This window comes from Anthonomus grandis, chromosome 15, assembly GCF_022605725.1.
Source record: "Anthonomus grandis grandis chromosome 15, icAntGran1.3, whole genome shotgun sequence".
In the NCBI taxonomy this organism is placed as follows: Eukaryota; Metazoa; Arthropoda; class Insecta; order Coleoptera; family Curculionidae; genus Anthonomus; species Anthonomus grandis.
The window spans coordinates 2,857,536-2,885,405 of record NC_065560.1 but is presented as its reverse complement, the minus strand read 5'-3'; the positions used below and the strand labels follow the sequence as shown (position 1 = coordinate 2,885,405).

Sequence of the window (27,870 nt, the reverse complement as noted above, 5' to 3'; positions counted from 1 at the left end):
CACATTTGATTAATTTACAAAAATACTATATTAAAGCATATGAGTGTTTTCATGTTTTTCTTAATAAATGCACAGAATGTCGAACGAGATACACAAACGAGGACGGACTTATCCAGCATCTACCACTATCCATATGATTTTCTTGCATTTGTTGGGTCGATTTGGGTACGTTATCCTAAAAAAAAAAATATTTAGGTTTAATTTGTTTGTTAGTAAAATAGTATACAGGTTGTGTCTTTAATGATCACGAGTGCGGCTTTTGCTCTCACTTCATTGGATGCCAAAATACTTAAGCAATCACATTCAACAGAAAGTTAAAGTGAGAACGAGAGTGCTTGATCGATTCCTTAACTTCCGTCTCTTGTTTCTCTCCTATCATTTTTTGATTAACTTGACCCTTGTTATTGTAATTTATTAAATGATCCAAAGCCTTAGCTTAGTGTATACCCGGACCAGTATATATTGATACAGCCTGTATATTAAATGCTCAATATCATCAGTATCTTGATCTGATCTGAACAACACATTCCAAACCACCTTTATTGATCAAAACTAACCTCGTTTTTTTCGCAGGGAGTATCCTCAGTTAACAGATTATTGACAATATCCATTATATCATCCTCTTTAGAAGCTGTTTCACAAGAAGATGAACTAAAACTCTCAGATACAGTCACATGAATCCAATGCTCCTCCTCTAGATTCTGCATTGACTTTTCTGTAATCTAAAGAAATTTTATCGCATCCATATGCCACGAAACTGCATCTGGTCTAATTTACTGCGACATCTACATACCTGATATTTAACATAACGCTTATAAATCTCCTCTAGCCATTGCTTAAGGATTTCAAGTACCTCTTCATGTAGGTCATCCATATATATGAAATGTTTGATAACCCTTAAGCACCCAATGTTACTAAGGTTCCTAATGACCGAAAACATCCGTCTGCTAATTTCTTTTCTGGTCATTTTAATGATTTTCTTCTCAAATATTTCCCTTGGAAACTCATTGTCTGACCAACCTATAATGGTTAATTATTTCTTACAAGTGCATCAAAATTAGGTCTCGTTCTCTTACCAACTAATCGCATATAATGAGACTCGACCATCTTCCAAAATTTCAAAACCTCTTTTTGGACCCTATAGTTGCTATCTGTAAATGAGATCTCTTCCACGCGAGTGTACACTTTGGATAAATAGTCAAATTGTCCCTTGTCGCTGTTTTGCCAGAACAGTAAGGCAAGCAGACGTATTGCTTCTGTTCGTGCCTCGGAATCCGTTTCGGTATTGAGTACTTCCAGCACTTTTTCCTAAAAAGAAAATCTTCATTCAAGATTGTTCTGGAATTTGGACGAGAAGTTGCTGATGACGTATAATTTATGATCTCTCATAGGCATTTGACTATGTCACTGTGAAGTTTACTATTGAGCATTTTCTTATGAGCAGACTAAATCAACTCGACAAGGGCACATGAGATTTTGCTGGAACATTTGTTGAAACAATTCGAAGCCATGTTGATAATTCACCTATAGACTGGTGAGTCTGACCATGTAAAAATCTGATTGCAGGTTTGGGCCAAACATAGACAAATAGTAGAGGGAATAATTTATGACCTCTCACAGGCATTTGACCAGGGCACTATGAACATAAGGACCATTTGTAGAGAATATTCTTTTAAATATCCTGCTTTTTGTTTCATTAAAATATTCCCACTAGTTTTTGAGATATTGAACTATAAAGTAAATGGTCACCTTGAAGAGCATACATCATTTTTGGGTTCATACTCATAATCACCTTGAAGTGCCAATATTTCTAAAATTTTTCCCTGGAATATATTATACTATATGAAACATTTATAAAAAATATTCTTTTGAATACTATGGTTTTTATTTTATGAAAATATTCTCACTGGCTTTTGAAATATTGGACTTTAAAGTAAGCGGTCATCTTGAAAATCAGTCATTGTTCTTGGTTTTTGGAAATTATTATGTATATAAGTGCTGATAACTTTAAAAATATTTGTCGGACTTATTTACATCACAAAAGGCATTTATTAAGAATGTTCTCATGGACATTATACTTTTTATTTTATGGGAATATTCCCACTAGTTTTTGAGATATTGGACTTTGAAGTGAGTGGTCACCTTTAAGAGCAAACACCATTCTTGGAAACTATCATATAAAAGTGCCTATAATTCTTACAATACTTCTTGAATTAGATTACTTTATATAAAATATTTTTAAACACTATTCTTCTAAATAACATGCGTTTTATTTGATGAGAATATTTCTACTAGTTTTTGAGATATTGGACTTTGAAATGAGTGGTCACCTTGAGGATCAAACATCGTTCTTGGACGCAAGCACCTAAAAGTGCCGATAAATCTGAAAATATTTGTTAGACTAATTTACATCATAAGAAACATTTATAAAGAATATTCTCATAGACATAATGCTTTTTAGTTCGTAAGAATATTCCCATTTACTTCCGTGATATTGGACCATGAAGTGAATGGTCCTCTTTAAGAGCAAACATCATTTTTGGATACTCGAATGTCAATTCGATCACTTCGAAGTGTCAATATTTCTGAAATTTTTCCCTGGACTATATTATACTATATAAAACATTTATGAAGAATATTCTTTTGAATACCATCGTTTTTATATTATGAGAATATTCTCACTAGCTTTTGAGATATTGGACTTTAAAGTAAGGGGTCATCTTGAAAATCAGTCATTGTTCTTGGTTTTTGGACATTATCATCTAAGTGCTGATAATTTTGAAAATATTTGTCGGACTTATTTACATCACAAAAAGCATTTGTTAAGAATGTTCTCATGGACATTATACTTTTTATTTTATGGGAATATTCCCACTAGTTTTTGAGATATTGGACTTCGAAGTGAGTGGTCACCTTTAAGAGCAAACATCGTTCTTGGGAATTATGACCTAAAAGTGCCTATAATTCTTAAACTATTTCTTGAATTAGATTACAATATATAAAACATTTGTAAACATTATTCTTCTAAATAACATGCGTTTTAATTGATGAAAATATTCCTACTAATTTTTGAGATATTGGACTTTGAAATGAGTGGTCACCTTGAAGATCAAACATCGTTCTTGGACACAATCACCTAAAAGTGCCAATAATTCTGAAAATATTTTTTGGACTAATTTACATCATAAGGAACATTTATAAAGAATACTCTCATAGACATAATGCTTTTTATTTCGTAAGAATATTCCCATTTACTTCCGAGATATTGGACTATGAAGTGAATGGTCCCCTTTAGGAGCAAACATCATTTTTAGATACTCGAATGTCAATTCGATCACTTCGAAGTGTCAATATTTCTGAAATTTTTCCGTGGACTATATTATACTATATAAAACATTTATGAAGAATATTCTTTTGAATACCATGGTTTTTATTTTATGAGAATATTCTCACTAGTTTTTGAGATATTGGACTTTAAAGTATGCGGTCATCTTGAAAATCAGTCATTGTTCTTGGTTTTTGGACATTATCATCTAAGTGCTGATAATTTTGAAAATATTTGTCGGACTTATTTACATCACAAAAAGCATTTGTTAAGAATGTTCTCATGGACATTATGCTTTTTATTTTATGGGAATATTCCCACTAGCTTTCGAGATATTGGACTTTGAAGTGAATGGTCACCTTTAGGAGCAAATATCATTCTTGGGAATTATCACCTAAAAGTGCCTATAATTCCTAAACTATTTCTTGAATTAGATCACAATACATAAAACATTTGTAAACATTATTCTTCTAAATATCATGCATTTTATTCGATGAGAATATTCCTTCTAGTTTTTGAGATATTGGACTATAAAGTGAATGGTCACCTTGAGGATCAAACATCGTTGTTGGACACAATCACCTAGAAGTGCCGATAAATCTGAAAATATTTTTTGGACTAATTTACATCATAAGGAACATTTATAAAGAATACTCTCATAGACATAATGCTTTTTATTTCGTAAGAATATTCCCATTTACTTCCGAGATATTGGACTATGAAGTGAATGGTCCCCTTTAGGAGCAAACATCATTTTTAGATACTCGAATGTCAATTCGATCACTTCGAAGTGTCAATATTTCTGAAATTTTTCCCTGGACTATATTATACTATATAAAATATTTATGAAGAATATTCTTTTGAATACCATCGTTTTTATTTTATGAGAATATTCTCACTAGTTTTTGAGATATTGGACTTTAAAGTAAGCGGTCATCTTGAAAATCAGTCATTGTTCTTGGTTTTTGGACATTATCATCTAAGTGCTGATAATTTTAAAAATATTTGTCGGACTTATTTACATCACAAAAGGCATTTGTTAAGAATGTTCTCATGGACATTATGCTTTTTATTTTATGGGAATATTCCCACTAGTTTTCGAGATATTGGACTTTGAAGTGAATGGTCACCTTTAGGAGCAAATATCATTCTTGGGAACTATCACCTAAAAGTGCCTATAATTCTTAAAATATTTCTTGAATTAAATTACAGTATATAAAACATTTGTAAACATTATTCTTCTAAATAACATGCGTTTTAATTGATGAAAATATTCCTACTAATTTTTGAGATATTGGACTTTGAAATGAGTGGTCACCTTGAGGATCAAACATCGTTTTTGGACGCAAGCACCTAAAAGTGCCGATAATTCTGAAAATATTTTTTGGACTAATTTACATTATGAGGAACATTTATAAAGGATATTCTTATGGACATAATGCTTTTTATTTCGTAAGGATATTCCCATTTGCTTTCGAGATATTGGACTATGAAATGAGTGGTCACCTTGAGGATCAAACATCGTTTTTGGACGCAAGCACCTAAAAGTGCCGATAATTCTGAAAATATTTTTTGGACTAATTTACATCATAAAAAACATTTATAAATAATATTGTCATAGACATAATGCTTTTTATTTCCTAAGAATACTCCCATTAGTTTTCGAGATATTAAACTATGAAGTGAGTGGTCACATTGAGGAGCAATCATCGTTTTTTGACACATTCTTTTTGAAGTGCCAATAATTCGGAAACTGTTCCTAGGACTAAATTACCTAATAAAGAACATTCACCGGAACGTATTTCAGATACTCGAATCATACTGATATTGCTGGAATAAAACCTTCATTTAAATCAGGTAATGTGGTACTTCAGGAGTAAACACTATAGAATCCAGTTTGTTTATTATATCCTAAAGGTGGAAAAGATCAAGCTAATTGGTTGGATCCCTTAAGATACTAGTAAAGCATCCCACTTAATCATTTTCTTGTGTTGCAGATATACACAGTTAGGACAGTCTGTATTTTATGACCTCTGACAGGCATTTGACTGTGTCACTATAAATTCTATTTCAGACAATTGAAGCATATCATAATTGAAATTCCTTGAATGAAATCTTCATTTAATTCAAATAATTCGAAGCCATGTTCAACTGTAGACTGATGAAACTGGCTAAATAAAAAGTATTTGGATCGATATCATACAAAAGGATATTTGAAAGTAGTAAACTTTGACAGCAGAACTGCTATTGATTAGTGAAGAAATAGGTCTACGACTTACTGGTCACTCTTGGGGAGTTCAATCAGTTGATTGGGTGAAGTGTTATTAATTATAAGAGAAAAACGTTGTCGTATTATTAAACCTAGAAAAAGCATTGAATACTTTACCAAAGAAGATGAACTAAATTGAAATGTTCTATTTACAAACCTTAGTGGGACTGCAAATTCCGTTGCCTAGACTCTAAAATTAGAAGAATTATTTTACTTTTAGGTTCTATTTCCTCAGATCCAGAACACCCGATTCCAGATTGAAATTGACTTGTGAGTTACTCTCTTGCAAATGGAATCTACACGTGTTTTGTTCAGTTTAAGACATCGTCAGGCTCCTCACTCCTTCAAGATATTAATTCTGAAGTACTTACAAGAAGATTAGAGGTAAATAAAGCATCTTTCTCCGATTCAAGCATGATAAGGTCCTGTAAGCATTTAAACGCGGCAGCTCTGACCAGTGGATTTCTATCTTCTGTACAAATGGTCGCCACCACTTCGGGCAGTCCCGCTTTGGTCAATGTCCCACGAAACGACGGGAAACCTAAACTTAATAAAAATGCCATATTTATTAGTAGTGAGATTCTTTAATAAAAATGTTAATACACCTACTTTGGTATGCGGTGCGTGCAATTACCGAAACCACACTGAGTGCCACCTGTCTTATCTCGAAATCGCTGCTGAACAATTTGACGAATAACATTTGGCCGACATCTCGCATTCCGGAATCGTCGACCGAGTCTATTAGCATGAGCATTTCCGGGGACATTTTCTTGGCGATAATTAGTTTTAATAGTCTAAGTGCTTTAATGACGATCTACAAAAGGGGCTTTTTATTAAGATGCCGATAAGGTAAATTGTTTATTTACATTCCACTAGCTATTATTGCTGCTGCTTATCTTTAATGAAAAAATTATCCTTAGATGTTTGATATGGGCTATTTCTTATGTCTTCGAGGCGTTTTGGACTATTTTTTGATGTAAAAATTAATTATTTTTTAGGACTCGGTTCAATTTTAATATTTTTTTGTTTTGGGCTATTTTTTTATGTAAATTTTTTTTTTTTGGGACTCGGTTCAATTTTTTTTTTTTTCTTAATTGAAAAACTAGTTTTCTTCGGTGGTGTTGTATATTTTTGAGAAAAGGATTAAATGCACTTTTTAGAAAAAAAATAAAAGTCTAGGGTCGTTTTTGTTTTTAGAGAGTTATTTGGCTTCAAACTCAAAAACTGTAAATTTTTGTTTTGGGACTCAATCCACTTTTTAATTTTTTAAAAATAGAAGAACTCACTTTTTTGGTTTAATTTATATATTTTTCAAAATAGGATTAAATGCACTTTTCAATAAAAACATAAAAATCTATGGTCGTTTTTGGTCTTAGGAAGTTATTGCAAATCAAAGTAAATATATATAAATTTTTGCTTAAGAACTCTGTTTACGTTTTTTATTTTTTAAAAATAGAAAAGCCAAGTTTCTGCGGTTTATTTATACATTTAAAAAAATTAAATTAAATGCGCTTTTCAATAAAATATTCAAAAATTTAGGGTCGTCTTTATTTTTACGGAGTTATTTAGCTTCAAAGTCAAAAGTTGTACATTTTTTTGGGACTCGTCTAGTTTTTTTTTTTTTTTTTAATAAAAAACATTACTCTTGGAATTTATTTTATATATTTTTTAAATTAAAATTAAATGCGCTTTTTATTAAAAAATTAAAAATTTAGGGTCATTCTTGTTCTTAGGGATCTATACAGCATCAAAATCAATTTTTTTTCGGTATCGTAATTATTATTAAATTTCTCCAAAATAGAAAATATCACTTTTTGAACTTAATTTATGTATTTTTTAAAATAAAATTTAAGGCACTCTTGACTAAAAAATAAAAATTTAAGGTCGTTTTCATTTTTAGGGAGTTATTTAGCTTCAAAGTAAAAAATTGTATTTTTTTCGAACTCGATTCAATTTTAAATTTGTTTAAAATAGAAAAACCTTCTTTTTGGGTTTAATTTATAGGGTTTTTAAAATAGGACTAAACGAACTTTCAACTAACAAAATAAAAATTCAAGATTATTTTTGTTTTTAGGGAGTTATTTATAATCGAAGTCAAAAATAGTAATTTTTCGTTTAAAACTGTCTATTTTTTAATTTTTTTTAAATAAAAAAACTAATTTTTTGGGGTTCTTTTGTATAATTTTAAAATCAAGCTTAAATGAGTTTTTTATAAAAAAAAAATAAAAGTTTAGGATTTTTTTGTCTTCAGAAAGTTATTCAGCTCAAAAATCAAAAATTATAATTTTTTTTTTGGAGTTCTGTCTACTTTTTAATTTTTCATGTCTGAAAAAATTACCTTTTAAAAATAATTTACATATATATTTTAAAAAATGGGATGAAATGCACTTTTTAGTAAAAGAATAAAAATTTAGCGTCGTTTTTGTTTTTAGCGAGTTATTTAACATCAAAGTGAAAAATATTCATTTTTTCGGTTCACTTTTTAATTTTTTTAAAATAGAAAAACTCACTTTTTGAGTTCCACTTATATATTTTTGGAAATTAGATTAAATGCCTCTTTTAATAAAAAAATAAAAAGTGAGGCTCGTTTTTGTTTCTAGGGAGTTATTTACCCGCAAAGTCAAAAATTGCAAATATTTTTTTTGGGCCTATTTTTTAATTTTTTTAAAATAAAAAAAGTCACTTTTATAATAAAAATAAACTAATATATTGTCGGTTTACTGTCAAAACAAGATAAGTACATTTTTAACATTTTTGCGTTTAGTGCATTTTCGTAATCAAAATTTGTATATAAATTTACTGCATAAACCAGATAAGTGTTGGACAGTGAAAAGGTAGTAAATGATGTAGACTTGCTTTGGCAATTATTAATTTTGCTCAACACTGTTCAGCTAAAACAGGGTAAGTGCACATTTAATGCAAAATGTTACTTATCTGGTTTTGGCAGTAAGCCGACGATATATATATATACATTTCTTTAATAAACATTGGTTAGAACAGATGCCGGGTATTTAATGATTACAATATTTGTCGTTGCTTTAAATGTTGCCGTTATGGACATATTGCCAATGATTGTGAAGGAAGTAAGGTGTGCGGTAAATGTACTGGCGAACATGATGACAAAGAATGTAATGTGGATGTACCTAAATGTGTAAATTGTGCAGCGTCAAATCAAAAGTACGGTCTTAACTTAGATGTTCGTCATACTGTGTGGGAGATCAATAAATGTGATTCGTACAAAAGAATTGAGGGCCTCCAGCGAAATAAGTATACCAAATATTGTCTACAACTCAAGCATTGTCTATTTAAGCTCTCAAGGCTTTTTGAACAATAAGGATGAAATAATTGTTTTGTTAAAGGACTGGCAACCTAAGATCTTGTTTCTCAGTGAAACTCATGTATCAGAGGATATTGAACCCTGTGAACTTAATGTTGAGGGGTACAAACAAGAAAAGTGTGCGACAGACAATAATAGAACTGGAGGAGTAATTGCTTTAGTAAGAAATGATCTTCGATACAAGTTAAAAAGTGTGCAATGTGTTGAAAATTTTGTTTGGTTGTTGTTCTTGGAACTGTCTTCGTCTGGTGTAAAGTATTTGTGTTCTGTATTGTACCATCCTCCACAAAGACAGGATGCTGCCTTTATTGAGTTTTTTGATAACTACCTAGACGAGGTAAGCGATTTTAATGGCACTATTATTATTTTGGGAGATTTTAATCTGGATTTACTTAAAAACTCATTTTATGCTGACAAAATAAAGGATGTAATATTTTCCAGTAAATTTACACAAATTGTAAAATCGCCTACAAGAATAGTACCTACGAGCCAGACGCTTATTGATTATGTCGTAACTAACGTTAAAAATTTACCTCTTGAAGTTCATTTAACACCGAAAATCAGTGACCATTCCATTATCTCGATTAATGTTGATCATCAAAATATAATGACTCCGAATATAACTACTTTGAAAAGGTCTACTAAACATTATAACTCAGATCAATTGCAACATGATATTATTAGTACACCTTGGAACACCAGCATTTCAAATGTTAATTTACAAGCAGAAGCCTTCATCTTCTCTATTACATCAAGCCTCAACGAAATGTGTCCCATGATCCCAGCTGTCACAGAACAAAAATATCAAGATAAGAAGTGGATTATTTAATGGAATTTTTTATTTCTTAAAATTTAACTACCCTGTATGTTTAAAAGGTGCCTATTGTACTCTCAAGTGAGCCAAAAAAAAACTAAACGTCCAAAAACAATATCCTTGGCTGCCGAAACCTCTATCTTTAATTATCAGAGGGAGCCATTGGTAAGACCCTTGAATCGTGTGAAAATTTACCAGTCGTACAGTTTGAGAAAATTGAAACAATTTTACCATTAGTTGATCTAAAAACCGTAAGTACCGATGCAAAGTATTTATATGAGATGTGTCAAGGAATCTCTACTGGAGTTTTAAAAGACGATTGGGCTCTAAAAGCGCCAGGGAAAATGTCACACTCTAGATGGCTTACCACAGCCAATAGAGTCCTAAGGTTATACGTTGCTACCAATGAGCCCTCTCAAAACCTTAAAATGTTTACAGAGTTTATAGTAAAAGTGTATGCCGTATGCTGGTTTCAAATTAAATGCCATTGGTCTTGTAAGGATGGTGCTAGGCACTTGTTTAGCATTATAAATAAATCTCGTTACCTCCATGAAGAAATAAAAAAAGGTATTGATCCCGTAATTGAGAGAAATGGATTTTTGCGCACCCAGAAAATATTTTATTAGCCATGTTAGGAGATGATAGAAAACATATTCGAGAGTTAGCTAAGAAGGATTTTAAAATGCAGATCAACCGCAAAAACCGACGATGTTAGAATATTTCGCGTGAATAAATTGAATTTTGATTGTCAAGATTATGTCGACTTAATTGACTGGCAAAATGTTGTTATAAGCGAGCCCCCATTAACAATGGAAATTTCGAACGAAGAACTAACTAACATGACTTCTTTGGTTCCTGATGAAATAGGGTTATTAAAATTCCCTTGTCATTCAACAGTTAAGTTAGTTACTGAAGCCTCTATGGCGGTTTATGGCCCTGAAGCACGAGACGGATTTATTAGAGCTCGTATTGAATCAAGACAAATATTGCCGCAATTTGATACTAAAAAACGATTCTTAGCAGTTCTATAACAGATAAAAATTTAAAAAATTTATTCTAAGGGTGGGAGGGTAGGATGGAACTCGAGATGCAGCCACCTCCACGTGGTGAGTTATGGGTAGTTTTTCATGAAAAACTAGCTGAGAGCTGCATGTTTGGCTTTTTTTGCAGTTTTAAAGATTTTCTTAATTTTAAAATTTTCAAGGTTATTTCGGCAGCCGATGGAATCGTCATAAGTCATTCGGATTTTTTTGGCTAAATGAGAACCCCGAAAGGCATCTTTTGCACACCCAGGCATATTCGTTATCGAAAATTAGTTATTTTGGTCACCCTATTGTCCGATGAGTTTCGTCCTATCAATACTGTTCCTATATATGAAAAGGTCTTAGAAGTATGTGTAAAAGAGCAATTACTGCAGTTCTGTGATAACAACCAAATTATAGTTCCTAACCAATCTGGCTTTCGTGAACGTCAGTCATGTGAATCTGTACTTCTGAATATCTGTGATAATTTTTTAAAGGCAATTGACTCAGGTAATATGTGTTGGCTGTGTTTTTGGATTTTAAAAGGGCGTTTGAAACTGTTGATAGAGATATATTGTTGGGTAACTTAGAGCACATATGAATTAAGCTGAACGTTTTAAAGTGGTTAAAGTCTTATTTGTGTAATAGGTTACAACGTGTGAAGTTTAATAATGCTATGTCTGAAACTGTAAATGTCGATGTCGGTGTGCCCCAAGGTACTGTTTTGGGTCCATTATTGTTTTTATTTTACATTAATGATATGGTTAGGGTGGCTCAAAAATGAAATATTATTTTATTTGCTGATGATACTATGCTCTATATAGTTGGTCAACATCTACAGCAAATGGTTTGCGACTTGGCAATTTGTTTGACTGACTTTGTAACAATAAGTTAAGCTTAAATACCACAAAATCAAAATTTTGTATATTTGGTAGACGGTCGAAGACATCTTCTATTGACATTAAAAGTGTAAGTGTTTGTGTGGATGGACAGAAATTAGTTTACGAGGAGCAAATTAAATATCTCGGAGTAATTTTAGACTCGAACTTAACTTTTCAGGCTCATGCGAATTATATCATGAGAAAGTTTGCTAAAAAGGTAGGGTTCATTAATAGGGTGGGACAAAACTTATCAATGAATACAAAAATAACGTTATTTAATGCTATAGCTCTTCCGCATTTACAATTTTGTTCAACTCTTTTATATAATTTACCGCAATATAAAATCTCTCAATTGGAAAAAATTCAAAATAGGGCAATGAGAACAATATTGAGATGTAACCACTATACTCCTATTAAAATAATGTTAAATGTATTAAATATGTTGACCGTCCATCAACGAATTATGTTTAATGTTAATGTATTTATATTTAAGTTAGTGCTGTTTCGTGATGTCCATAATTATAATACAAATGCTTAATTCCGTGCTCGAATTTAATAAATTGCCTAATGACTTAAAAATCTGTAATAATATAAATAGTTTTAAACGATTATTAAGAGTATATATTTTAAAATTGTATTATTAGGCCCATGTTTTGTTTTTTATATTTAATTTTTGCCGTTTTAACCTCTTTGTATTTTATATGTAGCAATTTGCTAAATAAAGATTATTATTATTATTATTATTATTATTACTTTTGGAGTTGATTTTTACATTTTTTAAATAAGAATTAAGTACACATTTTAATAAAAAAAATAAAAATCTAGGGTCGTTTTTGTTTTTTACGGAGTTAATTAGCCTCAAATTCAAAAATTGTAAATTTTTTTTGAGACTCGGTTTACTTTTTGATTTTTACAAAATAGAAGGACCAAAAATTTCTTTTTTGGAATTGATGTGTACATTTTTAAAAATAGAGTTAAGAGTATGTTTTAATAGGAAAATAAAAATTTAGGATTGTTTTTGATTTTCGGGAGTCATTGAGCATCAAAGTAAGGAATTGTAATTTTTTTTGGGATTCAGTCCAATAATCCATTAAAAGACTCTAGTATTATTTTAAAAAGAATAATATAAACATTTTAATAAAAAAATAAAATTGTCTAAATTATTACATACATGCGTACACATGCATTTTTGCTTTTAATAACTAATTTGGGAATTTAAATAATTTTATGTAAAGAAAACATGAACCTACTACATTCACAACAATAAAATTATACCAAACAAGCTGATGGTACGTGAAATTTGTTAAATTAATTAAAATAAGCAATATACCTTGCAGCAAACCTATACTAACAAAAAAAAATTAAGTTAATTACTTACAGGTGACGACCAATTAATATAATACAACAAGTTATGCAGTGTCGTCGGCATATCGAACAACTTAAGCAGCCGACTAGAGTTTTCATCCAGAGATTCTATTAGTCCCGAGGTTATTTCCAATAACTTTTCCACCACCATCTGCTCGTCATAATTAATTATCCTGGTTTTCACGACACTAAGGAAATACGTGAAGCCATTCTCCAACGTTAAGGACAAAACGAATACGAGCCTCCTTAGGTTCGCTTGCGAGTAGTATTTCGATGCTTTGTAGGTGAAATCGATACTTTGAATGCAAAGTTCCGGTCGTAGAGTTTCGAGGATTTTATTGCGGAAGCGATAGCCTAAAAAATAGTAGGTTTTCCGGTCTATTAGTATAAATATAGTGTTTAGATATAAAATGTGTTTGCTCTAAAAAACCTTTTACTTAGGAGAGGCAATAAGGAGGTTACAGTGGTTTTTTTATGTCTTGGACAGATTTTCCAAAATTGTCTCTTACTCTGAAAATATTGATTTTATGAAAAAATTTATAGATACATATCTTGTTTCGAATTAAAAATTCTTTCTTATGAGATATATTGCATGAAAATCGGTTGGAAAGTAGAGACATTATAACAATTTTTGCTGTCTTGAACACATATTTCAAAATTTCCTTTTACTTATTAAAAGCTCTTGCACACGAGTTATGTCTTATGAAAATCAGCTGAAAAGTAAGAAATTGGGGCGGTTTTTTATGACTTTGACAGATTTTTCAAAATGTCTTTTTACTCAAAAAAAAATTGAAATTATGAAAATTTTTCTGGATACGGTTCTTGTTTGGAATTAAAAATTCTTTCTTCTGAGCCATATTTCATGAAAATTGGTTAAAAATTCGTGATATTATGACCATTTTTGATGCCTTTCCAAAATCTTATTTTTTTCATAAAATACTGAGTTTATGAAAACTCTTTTACATGAACCATGTTTCATGAAAATCAATGGAAAAACAGGGAATTTATGGCGGTTTATTTTATGAAAGAAAAGCGTCCAAATGAAAAACGACATATTATATAGTCATCGTATAGAAAGTCGCGGTCTTAGACAAATCGCATGATCGTGTGATAGAAGTGGCTGCAGACAACCCGCATGGATTATGAGTATCGTTTTTATTTAAACCGAATTAGCATGACATACATTAATGTAAACGCAGTCACGGTAAGCTAGTTAATAAATAAAATGTTAATGGATTATATTATTAACCTAGAAGCTTTCCAATACGACATTTTTGCAAACTACTAAGGAAAAAAAATTATCTTTAAAATGATCTATTAAATTTATTTATCAATTATCTGGTTTATCTGCATCCATGCAGTTTATCTATGACCACTTTTTCAAGCTCACATATAATCAGTAATGTACGACCTTAAAAAGTTGACAAGTTTTTTATCTTTCAATCGCTTTGGAGAAGTAATAAATACTTATGTATACTATTTTGATTTAACAAAGGCATTTGACTATGTCTCACATGATATTGAAATCTATCAAGACTCTCTCTTTATCTCTATTTCAAGTAGTTTTACAAAATTGCTTTCTCCAAATGAATCATTTGACTCTTTTAGTCCTCAGTGGCATTGAAGGAAAAATAGATTTTTTTAAGTTACCAAAGGTTTTTGATTGGGTGTCTCTTATGATATTCGCTTACTCTGAAAATATTGAGTTAATGAATTATTTGGAAATAAAAATTCTTTCATATTATCCATGTTTCATGGAAATAAGTAAGAAAATAAGGAATTTAGAGCGTTTTTTTATATTTTGGACAGATTTTCTAAAATTTCCTCTTACTCTGAAAATACTGAGTTTATGAAAATGTTTGTAGAGACATTTCTTGCTTGCAATTAAAAATTCTTTCTTATCAATTATATTTCATAAAAATCGATGAAAAAATAGGGAAATTATGCCGTTTTTTCATAGAAGCAAAGCGTCGTAATAAAAAGTGATAATGTCATATCTTAATTAATCAGACACGACCAAGTCGTGGTCTTAGACAAAACGCATGGATTATCGAACACTCTGGCGTGTGGTAGAAGCGGCCGCAGACAACCCGCATAGATTATGAGTACTTTTAATTATACTATATATTATACTATATAGACAATAATATTATTAGTAGTCCCAGGCCAGAATGCTTGTTATCCATATAGTTTATCTAACCACCTTCTCAAATCACAGAAATCGAAATATTTAATTAATGACGTGCGACCTTAATAAGTTCAAAATTTATATTTTAGTGTTTGCAACTATATAGGCATTTGACTATATCTGAAGTACACTTTCTTTTAGGTCTCAATAGCTTTAAAGAAAAAATAGGTACCTAAAAAATGTTTTAAGTTACCAAAGGCTTTTGACTGTATCTCATATGATATTCCCTTACTCTGAAAATATTGAGTTAATAAAAATTTTTGTTTATGCATTTCTTATCTGGAAATAAAAATTCTTTCATATTTTCCATGTTTCAAGGAAATCGGTGAGAAAATAAGGAATTTAGAGCGTTTTTTTATATTTTGGACAGATTTTCTAAAATTTTCTCTTACTCAGAAAATACCGAGTTTATGAAAATGTTTGTAGAGGCATTTCTTGTTTAGAATTGAAAATTGTTTCTTATGAGTTATGTTTGATGAAAATTGGTCAGAAAATTAAGAAATTATGGCGGTTTTTCTTTAAGACCTGGATAATATTTTTTTTGCATGATAGCCAGTTGGTTGATTTTTTTTTTACTCTAAAAATATTAAGCCTATGAAAATTTTTCTAGATACATTTCTTTTTTGGAATTAAAAATTCTTTCTTATGAGTTATATTTCAAGAACATCGGTGAAGAAATAGAGAGGTTATAGCGACTTTCTCATGACTTGGGCAAATTTTCCAAAAATGTCCTTTTACTCATAAAATACTGATAATATAAAAATTTTTGTAGTGACATTTCTTGCTTGCAATTAAAAATTCTTTCTTATCGATTATATTTCATAAAAATCGATGAAAAAATAGGGAAATTATGCCGTTTTTCCATAGAAGCAAAGCGTCCTAATAAAAAGTGACAAATTATCATAATGTCATATCTTAATTAATCAGGCACGACCAAGTCGTGGTCTTAGACAAAACGCACGGATTATCGAACACTCTGGCGTGTGGTAGAAGCGGCCGCAGACAACCCGCATGGATTATGAGTACTTTTAATTATACTATATATTATACTATATAGACAATAACATTATTAGTAGTCCCAGGTGAGAATGCTTGTTATCAATATAGTTTATCTAACCACCTTCTCAAATCACAGAAATCGAAATATTTAATTAATAACGTACGACCTTAATAAGTTCAAAATTTATATTTTAGTGTTTGCAACTATATAGGCATTTGACTATATCTGAAGTACACTTTCTTTTAGGTCTCAATAGCTTTAAAGAAAAAATAGGTACCTAAAAAATTTTTTAAGTTACCAAAGGCTTTTGACTGTATCTCATATGATATTGACTTACTCTGAAAATATTGAGTTAATAAAAATTTTTGTTTATGCATTTCTTATCTGGAATTAAAAATTCTTTCATATTTTCCATGTTTCAAGGAAATCGGTGAGAAAATAAGGAATTTAGAGCGTTTTTTATGTTTTGGACAGATTTTCTAAAATTTCCTCTTACTCTGAAAATATTGAGTTTATGAAAATGTTTGTAGAGGCATTTCTTGTTTGGAATTGAAAATTGTTTCTTATGAGTTATGTTTCATGAAAATCGGTCAGAAAATTAAGAAATTATGGCAGTTTTTCTTTAAGACCTGGATAATATTTTTTTTGCATGATAGCCAGTTGAAAATTTGAACCAATTTTCCGATTTTTTTTTTACTCTAAAAATATTAAGTCTATGGGAATTTTTCTGGATACAGTTCTTTTTTGAAATTAAAAATTCTTTCTTATGAGTTATATTTCAAGAACATCAGTGAAGAAGTAGAGAGGTTATAGCGGCTTTCTCATGAATTGGGCAAATTTTCCAAAAATGTCCTTTTACTCATAAAATACTGATAATATAAAAATTTTTGTAGTGACATTTCTTGCTTGCAATTAAAAATTCTTTCTTATCGATCATATTTCATTAAAATCGAAGAAAAAATAGGGAAATTATGCCGTTTTTTCATAGAAGCAAAGCGTCCTAATAAAAAGTGACAAATTGTCATATCTGAATTAATCAGGCCATACGTCATCACAAATTACTCTAACTTAGATACGGAAATCATGGTCCTAGACAAAACGCACGAATTATCGAACACTCTGGCGTATGATAGAAGCGGCCGCAGACAACCCGCATGGATTATGAGTATCGTTTTTATTTAAATGTGAACGTGGTCAATTAAACCTAACTAATAAATAAAATATTTATGAATGATATTATCACGTTATAGAACGTAAAAGCTTTTTTGAGTTATCAAAGGCTTTTGACTGTAACCCATATAAAATATGCGTGTCAAATGTCCCCAATATGATATCTGAGAATATACAGAGTATCAATAGGTACTCACAAATATTCAAAATTCCCAAAGAATACTCTTGCATAATAAGCCTTGACTCGTGGAAGATCGCGATATGACTCAATTTGGTCATCTTGTCCCAGGACAGCATAGAGGCAAAACTTTCAGAAAGAATCTCGCAAAGGCAACATATCGGTTCGACATGGAAGCTCAATAGTTCAGTCTCCATTTCCACTGTATTGAATTTCGTGATTTGCTTTGGTAGGGTCAGATGTTTGTTTTTCAAATATTTCATTGCGTAGTATGATACTTCTATTATGGCCATAATATTATCTAAAAAGAAAAAAATTGTTTTTTAAGGTTTAATAACCATGCGGTTGCTTACTCCTAGTAATTTCCCTGTCGAATATCCGTATTAAGCCAGTTATAGCTAACCCGTTCTCGTGCATAACTTTTATACCGTCGAGCACCGCATGCGAGTGATAAAAATTCAACAACACTTCGATGCGATACATTAAAACCGTCAGTTCTAAATCATCCGAGAGTAATGCGATTTTGTCGCACGTTTCCGCAATTTTATTTTTCGAAAATAATTTCATGATTTCCTCTTGTTCGTTTTCGATCAATCGCTCCAATATTTCCGCCACAAATAATCCGTGTGACGTAACATCTTTATATATTCGAGGACTGAAGACCATTACTGTGTTTAAATCGGATTGTTCGAGTGCCCGAGCCGTCATCGCTAATGGTTTTGTGAGAAATTGAAAAATGTTTGTCCTAAATTCGTCGCCTGCTTTTTCTAAGAGAGTCGCTAAGTAGTCGTACCTGAAAAGTAATAAAAATTAATTAATTAAATTAATTCTTGCATCAGAAAAGTCTAGATGAGAAGATTTGGAAAGCACCTTTAATCTGTGAAAAAATTTAGACAGAATTCAACGTTTTGCAAAAAGTCGACGAGAAATTGATAATTTCTCAACAGCTTAAAGGGAATTTCTCTAAAGGGCATTCTGCCATTGAATTCGGCACCATGGCAAATATTCGAAAAATCCAATGATTCAAGGGATGCAAAATTAAAAAACAAATATAGGATTTATTATAGAGAGTCGCCAAGTATTCATACCTGAAAAACAATAAAAATTAATTAATTTAATTATTTTTCCATCAAAACACTCTAGATAAGAAGCTTTGGAGAGCACCTTTAAACTTTGTAAAAATTAAGACAAAATTCAACTTTTTGGAAAAAGTCGATGAAAAATTGATAATTTCTCAACAGCTTAAAGGGAATTTCTCTAAAGGGCATTCTGCCATTGAATTCGGCACCATGACAAATATTCGAGAAATCCAATGATTCAAGCGATTAAAAATTAAAAAACAAATACAGGATTTATTACAGAAAGTTGCTAAGTAGTCATTCCTGAAAAGTAATAAAAATTAATTAATATAATTAATTTTTCCATCAGAACACTCTAGATGAGAAGCTTTGTGTTGTTATTTCAATATAAAAAGGTCGATATATTAGTTTATAGTTTTTTTGTTGGGCTCAAGAGCTTACATCACTATTAATAAATCTGCTTAGCTTGTATTCGATTTCCTGGGAAGTGGCCTTCTTAAAAAATGTTTATTAGGCAGTTTGTGTTTCTGTTTCTGTAAGCATCTCTTATAAAAAATAAAGTTAAAAGTAGTTGTCTTGCGGAGCCCGTTTTATAATCCTTACATTTTATCGATTAATTTCGTTCTTTAAATAAATAGCTTAAATAAATTAATCTTGGTGTTTTCATTGCGTCCTGAATCCTGTATATTCCAACAGGTTATGGGCCCAGAAGCGCAAAACACTTGATTTGGTTTATTTTTAAGTTTATTTAGTCGTGCCGTTGCGTCGTTAAAAAATATAATGGCGAGTAACGAAAGTACAATAATCGGTTCGGCAGTTGATAAACTGAAAGGGCGTGAAAATTATTAGGTGTGGAAGTTCCAAATGAGTGCGTTATTAAAGTTAGACGGCCTTTGGAACTGTGTTACTGGAGAATGGGCTGCGAATGCTGATAGTGCGGCTAAAGCGCGACGTGAGGAGGAAGCCTTGTCAAAAATAATTCTTTCTCTGGATAAGTCGACGTTTCCGCACGTGATGCAAGCCGAAAACGCTAAGGATGCATGGAGTGCCTTTGAAAAGGCGTTTGAAGACAAAGGGTTGCATCGAAAACTTAGACTGCTCCGAAGTTTATGCTCCATAAGGCTAGAAAACTTTAGCATCATGGAGAGCTACGTCAATGAAGTAATGGCTCTTTCCCAGCAACTGATCTCCATTGGGAAACCATTGGAGGATGAATTCTTAGGATTTATAATGTTGCAGGGACTGACTGAAGAGTACGAGCCTATGGTTATGGCCCTTGAAGATTCGGGTGTAGATATAACCTCGGACTTTGTAAAGACCAAATTACTTCAGGACAAAAAGTGGCAAAATGGCAAACTAAACGGGGACAGTGCTTTAGTTTCCAGGAAATTTAAGAAACCCCTATGGTGCTGGAGCTGTAAGCAGAAAGGACATTATTAAAATCAATGTCCTGCTCAAAATAAAAAGGACCCGGCTCAATCCTCAAATCCTACCAAAAATAAGGATCATCGAGAAGAGTTTATTTGCTGCTGCTCTGGGTGTTAATATGAATGGGCTCGTCATGGTACGTGGACAGTGGCGCGTCATCTTACATGACAAGGAATCGTGGTCTGCTAAAGGACATTACCGATTTGCAGTGGCGAAGCGTATGAGTAGACAAGGTAGACACTGTCTACCCAAAATTATCCAGTTATTTGTCATTAATTTATTACGTAATTATTTCATGTAATTGTTGAATTCAAATTAAAAAACAAATAACACAGAATATAGTCGCTCTCCTTACTAATATTATATAGTCTCTAAACGGCTAGAATATCTATCTATCTATAATATCTAAGGCGCGCCCCGCCTGACGCACCAATTAAAATAAAAATGCAGGGCTGACACCCAATTAATGTATACGAGCCCCCGAAGGACACATTGATATTTGTCTTCGGAAATTTGGAGCATCTAATCGAACCATATACGCATCAAGCAGGTGACAGAGGTCCGGCCGCAACAGTATTCAGCCTATTACGTATGCAAAATTTACTCGCGGGAAAGACATTTGAGCTTTTGTCTATCGAAGTCGACCAGCTATTTTATTATGCTCTTGAGGGTTATTGTTTATGGACACGCTTGATCTGGTCGGCCGCAATACATCTTCAGTTTTGTTTTTTGATAAATCTGCATTTGGCATTTGGTGCGGGCGCGTGCTATTGGGCAGTGTGAATAAAAACTTAGCTTTTGCTTTTAGTCAGAAGTATAAGCTTTAGCTTTTACTAATAGCACTTACTGAAATTTAAGTGAATAACCTTTTGCTTTTACTTACTAGCGAAAGCTAGATATTTTAAGTATTTACTTTTTAATTAAGTTTTTATTTGGTAAATCATCCAATGGTGTTATGCCGTACCCTTTATCGCCTAAAATAAGTCCATAGTTTTGTTGACGCCTTCTCATCATACCAAAAATGTTTGGTCTACCTAAAATACGACTGTCGTGCACCGAGCCAGGCCATTGAGCATCTACGGATGTAAAAATTGCTTTTGCGTCACAAGTTGCTTGCACATTTATACTACATCATCCTTTCCTATTCATATACTTGTCACCATGTAGCGATGGCGTTATTATTGGTACATGAGTGTCATTTGCACCAAAAGCACAGGGAAATCTATACAACTCTACCCATTCGTTGATTGCCTGCTCAGTCGAGTTTTTTGTAGGAAATTTCATCCAAATTCCTGCCTTTTCAACTATTTTTGGTAAAACGTGAGATATCGTTTTACATATTGTTGTTCTATGAACTCCTTCTTTTCTGATCCTTATTTGAAATCCAGAATCACTTAGAAATGTTTTTTTGGACTCAATGCACAACTGTAGTCTCCACTTTTGGCTCCAAAAAATGGTTAGCTATCCACTCAACAATTTCTTCACTAAATCTATACAGATCGTGGTATTCTTCGGTACGACTTTCTTTTCTTTCGGGATAAAATTTTACAGATCTTATATTCATAAATGCAGCCATTTCTATCAAACTGTTTAATAATACTAAATTTTTAAGCCAGGGTCTAACAAGCTTGCAAAAATGTAAGCTTTTCCTTAATATTCTTAGTAATTGCTTATCTTTATTCCCACCATTTTTAGACAATGCTAACAACTTTATCTTTTGCTATTGTATTAATTAGTAAAAGTTACTACTTACTTTTAATCCATTGCAAAATAAGCATTTGCTAGGAAAATGTAAGTTTTAGCTTTTACTAAATTCTTATTCAAACTGCCCATTATAATTTAATAATTAGTATTTTTATTTTTGGGTGTATAGAAAAGATTTTTTTAGTGGATATTTTAGGGGTTATTTATGAACGACTGTTTGATATTGGCAATTGTATTTTAGTTGTGTTTTTATTTGTCTTTAATTAATTTTAAAATAATGGACATTATAGATCTATAAGTTATGGTTATACCTTTGTTGTGTTTTTTTGTAAGTAGTATTTATTTTTATCTATCTATCTTTTTATGCTAGTAGTAATAATTTTTTTATTTTTTATATCACTACATATTTTTCTCTTTAAGTTAATATTTTATGCGCTTTCATTCTCTATTTCATTAAAGTGAATAATATTGAATACACATTTTTTTCTAATTAACGATTTTTATTGTTTGTCTACCCGAAAGAAAAGTTCACGCTTCGCCACTGCCGATTTGCACTCAGGACAGGAAATAATTGTGGCAAATGACTCGAAACTGTGTGTCAGTGGTACCGGTTAAAGTGTCATGAAACTAGAGCAAGATGGCAGAGAAATGGACATACAAGGAGTTAAATATGTTCCAGAACTTTCTGTAAATTTGTTATCTGTGAACTCTATGGTTTCGAAGGGATACTGTGTTTATTTTGACTCCGAGGGATGCAAAATAGTTGACCAGGAGAGTGAGGAGCCAGTAGCTACGGTGACAAATGTTGATAGCAGTTATAAACTGGATATTGTTACGGATTATGTCAACGTCGCAAGTACCTCAAATTCACAGATGCTGTGGCATAGGAGATTGGGACATCTCAACCATTATAGCATGAAATTGCTACAAAATGGATTGGCAGCAGGTATTTCTTATTCCGAAAAACAGCTTCCGGAATACTGTGAAAGTTGTCTTAAGGGCAAACAAGCAAGAAAACCGTTTCCCTATAAAAAGGACAAAGAGGTTGTGCCACATAAACTAGACCTTATCCACTCAGATCTTGTGGGACCTATGGAAGTTGAATCTTTTGGTGGTAAAAAATATATATTCACACTAATAGATGATAATACTAGTAAATTATTTTGTTATTTTCTAAGTACAAAAGATGAGGTTCCAGAAAAATTCAAGGAGTTTTGCTGTATGGTGGAAAATCAAGTAGAACGAAAAATAAAAGTTTTAAGGATGGATAATGGCGGTGAATACTGTAACGAAAAATTACAATCTTGCGTGATCGTGGGATTAAGCATGAATTGACAGTGCCGTACAATCCTCAACAGAATGGCGTGGCAGAACGCTATAATCGCTCCATACTTGAGAAAGTTCGTTCTATGCTGATGGATTCTAATAGTCCAAAACAAATGTGGGCGGAGAGCCAATATAGCGGTATATTTGTTAAATCTGTCTCCAACAAAGAAACTACCTGGATCTACGCCAGCAGAAAAATGGACTGGCAAGAAGATTGATATAAGCCACCTAAGGATCTTTGGGTGTAGGGCTTATGTTCACATACCAGATGTCAAACGGAGGAAACTAGATTCTAAGAGCAAGGAATACATATTTGTGGGTTATTGCGAAAATAGTGTTGGATACCGTCTTTTGGATCCAAGTAACCATCATGTAAAAATAGCCAGAGATGTTGTATTTTTAGAAGACTCAATGCCAGATCGTGCTAGTTTGGATGCTCATACTTTACAAGAGACTTTAAGGGTGATAACACCACCAGAGACTCTTGACGAAGCTGTAGAGAGTAATACTCCTAGTACTACCAGTACAACTGATGAGTTCGAGACATCGTCAGAGCGTACAGAATCACCAGACGAAGTGAATAGTGAAGTATTAGTGAGTGAAAGTGAAACGTTGTTGATTTTGCAATGATAACATTATCAAATGATCTAGAGCCAACAACTGTTTCTGAAGCATCAAGTACCAGAAGTTCTGAATAGCGACAAGCTATTAAAAATGAATTAGATGCTTTTAACGCTAACAATGCTTGGGAATTGGTTGACAAACCTCACAATAAAAACATTGTTAAAAATAAATGGGTTTTTAAAATCAAACATAATGAAAATGCGGAAATTGTTAAGTACAAAGCTAGGCTAGTTGCTAAGGGCTTCACCCAAAAATATGGTGATTACCTTGAAACTTTTTCACCTGTCATTAGATTTAGTAATTTGAGGTTATTGTTGGCTATGGCAGTAGAATTAGATTTAGAAGCCGATCATTTAGACGTAAAAACTGCATTTCTAAATGGTGACATTGATGAGGAAATTTTTATGAGTCAGCTTAAAGGTTTTGAAGTTCAAAGTTCAGAAAACAAAGTATGTTTATTAAAAAAGGGAACTTATGGTCTAAAGCAATCATCTAGACTTTGGTATGAAAAAGCTCATAAAGTACTTTGCAATTTAAAATTTGTGCAATCAAGTATAGAGCCTTGTATTTTCTTTAAAGTTACTCAGAGTTCTCTAGTTGTTTTAGCATTCTACGTTGATGATTTCTTTCTTTTCTATAATAACCATACAGAGGCTAAAATTCTAAAATAGGAGTTCACATCAAAGACTTAGGACCAATTTCTCATATTCTAGGCATGAAAATAGATAGAAAGGACTTTCTAAAGGCGAATTAAAAATTAGTCAAGAAAACTACATACAAAAATTATTAGATAGGTTTGAAATGACTAATTGCAATACTGTTACTACTCCAGTAGAGTTAGGTAAAAATTTCGCTGATGACGAAAGTTTTTATGACGCCCCATATCAGCAATTAATCGGATCAATTATGTATCTTGCAGTATGTACAAGACCAGATATTGCTTTCTCTGTCTCTTTCTTTAGCCAGTTTAACAATAATCACTCTAAAGAACATTGGTTAAGTGCTAAAAGGATTCTTAAATATTTAAAGGGAACTAAAAGTTTGGGAATTGTTTATAAAAAATCAAATGATCCTTTGACTGGTTTTGTTGATTCCGATTGGGCAAACAATGTAGTTGATAGAAAATCTTTCTATGGGTATATTTTTACATTAGCTATCCGTTTACTAGGGGATCTTGGTAGTGTCAAAAACAAAAAACAGTAGCATTAAGTTCAACAGAAGCTGAATATATTGGTATATGTGAGACATCAAAAGAGGCTTTGTATTTAAGGTTTGCATTATGCTTTGAAATTTTTGCAATTAATGATTCTTGTAAATTTCTTAAAACAAATGTGCCTATTGTTATCTATAACGATAATCAAAGTGCGATAAAACTATCCGAAAATCAAACGTTTCATAAACGCACTAAACATACATACATATCAAATATCATTTCATTCGTTAAAGTGTTCTTAGTGTAGTACTTAATGTTAAGAGGTATTCTTTTATAGAATTGTTCTTTGCTTATTTTCAGACCTTTTATATTGAGGGAGGATGTTGTTATTCCAATATAAAAAGGTCGATATATTAGTTTATAGTTTTTTTTTGTTGGGCTCAAGAGCTTACATCACTATGAATAAATCTGCTGAGCTTGTATTCGATTTACTGGCAAGTGGCCTTCTTAAAAAATGTTTATTAGGTATAAAAATGTTTGTGTTTCTGTTTCTGTAAACATCGCCTTCAAAAAATAAAGTTAAAAGTAGTTGTCTCGCGGAGCCCTATTTATAATCATTACATTTTATCGATTAATTTCGTTCTTTAAATAAATAGCTTGAATAAATTAATCTTGGTGTTTTCATTGCGTCCTGAATCCTGTATACTCCAACACTTTGGAGAGCACCCTTCAACTTTGAAAAAATGATGACAGAATTCAACATTTTGCAAGAAGTCGACGAAAAATTCATAATTTCTTAACAGCTTAAAGGAAATTTCTCTAAAGGGCATTCTGCCATTGAATTCGGCACCATGGCAAATATTCGAGAAATCCAATGATATCTCGAATCAAAAAATAAAGGGATTAAAAACTAACTTTACTGGAATTTTTAATTTAAAGGACTTAAATACGTGACGTGCTAACTTCGTTAATTTAAATAGAACACCTTATATATTATTACATTTTTAGACTGAAATTTTAATAAATTTAATGGGTCACATACTCTACTTTGGACAAACGGTTCTTGAGTTATAAACACTTGAAAACCATGATTTAGTTTAGTTAGGGATTGCATTTTTGACAAAATACACTGTGCTGATTAAATTATCCTCTTGTATAATTAAATTTTGCATTTCAACCGTCTAACTAACATAATTTTCAATTCTAAAAATATTGAAAACTAAAGCACCAATTAGGTGCAAATTGCTCTGGACTAATAAAGCCTATAGAGATGAAACTTTAAGGGTAAATGAGCAGACCTCTGTAAACAAAATTGTGAACATCGATTTCTTTACATTCTTATCATTTCTGGATTCCAGAACAGTTAAATTCAATACATTATACACACGGAGAAACTAGACCTACAAGGATCAAATGTCACTGCTTAGTAATTTTATCCAGGAAATAATCGATCAAAGCATTGCTTTCAATTTGTGGAAAGATGCTTCTTTGAGAAAAATATTTTTTATGCTTTGGCATCAATGTATATGATTGAAAGGATATAATCAGAAAAATGATTACAGACATTTTGCACTAAGAATTGATGCACGTGAACCTACAACTGTGTATTATTGAGAAGTATATATAGTAATAACTAACACTATCTTATGTGATTCATGTATTTTACTTTAACAAATAAATAATTAATATTAACAACAAGTGTGCCAAACGTACTTATAAGTCACTCACCCTTTTTCCAAAATCTCCGAGTCACTTCCACTTTGATACTGTCTAACAATAGAATACACGTCCATCCAGTAATTGGTGTCAACACTCCATTTAACTCCACTCGTATGACTTAAAATTAAAATAAGCATTTTGATAAACAGCAATTTAATATTGTCCTCCGTTTCCAGTTTCGTGGAGTTCGAAAACCTGATGAGTTTCTCCAGAGTTTCATGCGAATTGACGACGATAAAACCGGATTCATTTTTACAGATTTTACTGGCAATTTTCAGTAGAAAAGTCACATTTTCACCGTCAAAGGAGTCCACTAGGTTCTTAAATGTTTTGGCTATATGGTCCTCATAGAGGTGCAGTGTTGCATCATTGACTTCGTAACCTTAAATATTCGTAATATGTATATATAAGTTGCATTAATTAAGAAGAAGTCTTACCGAAAAGTTCCTTTTCAAAACTGACCTCACTTGGTGCGTTTATCTCGAAATATATGTTCGGAATAGTACAGGCCTCCATGTCTATTAAATTCACCACTTTAATAAAGCCTATGCATCATAACGGCGATTTATTAAAAATTAATTGACTATACAAAATATTAACTTCAAATTCGTCGCAAACGATGATTTAGATTAATTCCAAGTAAACAAGATAACGTTACTTCGAGCCTGGCAAATGATTATCATTAATTTATATACAATGCAGTGTCTATAGTTAATTTCATGATATAAAAGGAAACAAAAATATAAGATAATATCCTTTCGTGAATATGAAATGGTTGCACAATATTAGGAAACTTATTATCACTTTAAGTGGATGTCGCGTATCTGTGTATGTGTATTAGTTTGTCTTATGCCAGATGCTGTCCAGAGTGTACACTAAAGGTCCAGATAGTCTGATTGGGTTTAACTTGGAGGACATTAATTAATTGTCCATTCCATCCTCTTCCTAGCAATCTCGTGCTCTATGGAAATCTAAGAAAGTGTAAAGAAAAAAAGAAAAGAAAGTGTTAAGAAGTTTCTTTCTAAGCAAGATGTCATTGCTAACGCAGCTTTTAAGAGATCACGGTTTCGTGATTTTGCTTTTACATTGGGTGCTGGACCGCCAACTTTATTGTACCATGAGCTGGCTCCCAGTATCTCCAGGGTATGACTGGTTGATTGGAACGGCTTTTTTTTGGGGGTTTTTCTTAAATAACAGCGCGTTGCGGAAAAACGGTAACATTTAAAGAAAAACGGTTTTTAGTGGATTATAGCCAGATTGTGTCCGGTGATTTTAGAAAAAAAATGGT

The 27,870-nt window shown here is 31.9% G+C and overlaps 1 protein-coding gene across 1 annotated transcript; it reads right to left on the bottom strand.

Annotated features, from left to right (window-relative positions):
- Nucleotides 1-4: 4 nt before the first annotated feature.
- Nucleotides 5-27,246, bottom strand: LOC126745077 (uncharacterized). The gene is made up of 11 exons (XM_050452765.1): nucleotides 27,020-27,246; nucleotides 26,592-26,964; nucleotides 17,903-18,342; nucleotides 17,569-17,850; nucleotides 13,027-13,367; nucleotides 6,204-6,408; nucleotides 5,966-6,135; nucleotides 1,077-1,308; nucleotides 794-1,020; nucleotides 558-722; nucleotides 5-175 (listed from the first exon to the last, which is right to left on the bottom strand). Exons 1-11 carry the CDS (start codon nucleotides 27,096-27,098, stop codon nucleotides 50-52), a joined length of 2,640 nt encoding a protein of 879 aa, XP_050308722.1. The 5' UTR covers nucleotides 27,099-27,246; the 3' UTR covers nucleotides 5-49.
- Between the last annotated feature and the right edge of the window lie 624 nt (nucleotides 27,247-27,870).

Coding starts and splice junctions, on each gene's coding strand:
- LOC126745077 (XM_050452765.1), bottom strand. CDS start 27,098: ATGGAGGCCTGTACTATTCCGAACATATATTTCGAGATAAACGCACCA. Junction 17,851..17,902: donor CGACAGGGAAATTACTAGGA/GTAAGCAACCGC, acceptor TTTTCTTTTTAG/ATAATATTATGGCCATAATA. Junction 176..557: donor CTCCCTGCGAAAAAAACGAG/GTTAGTTTTGAT, acceptor TTTTTTTTTTAG/GATAACGTACCCAAATCGAC.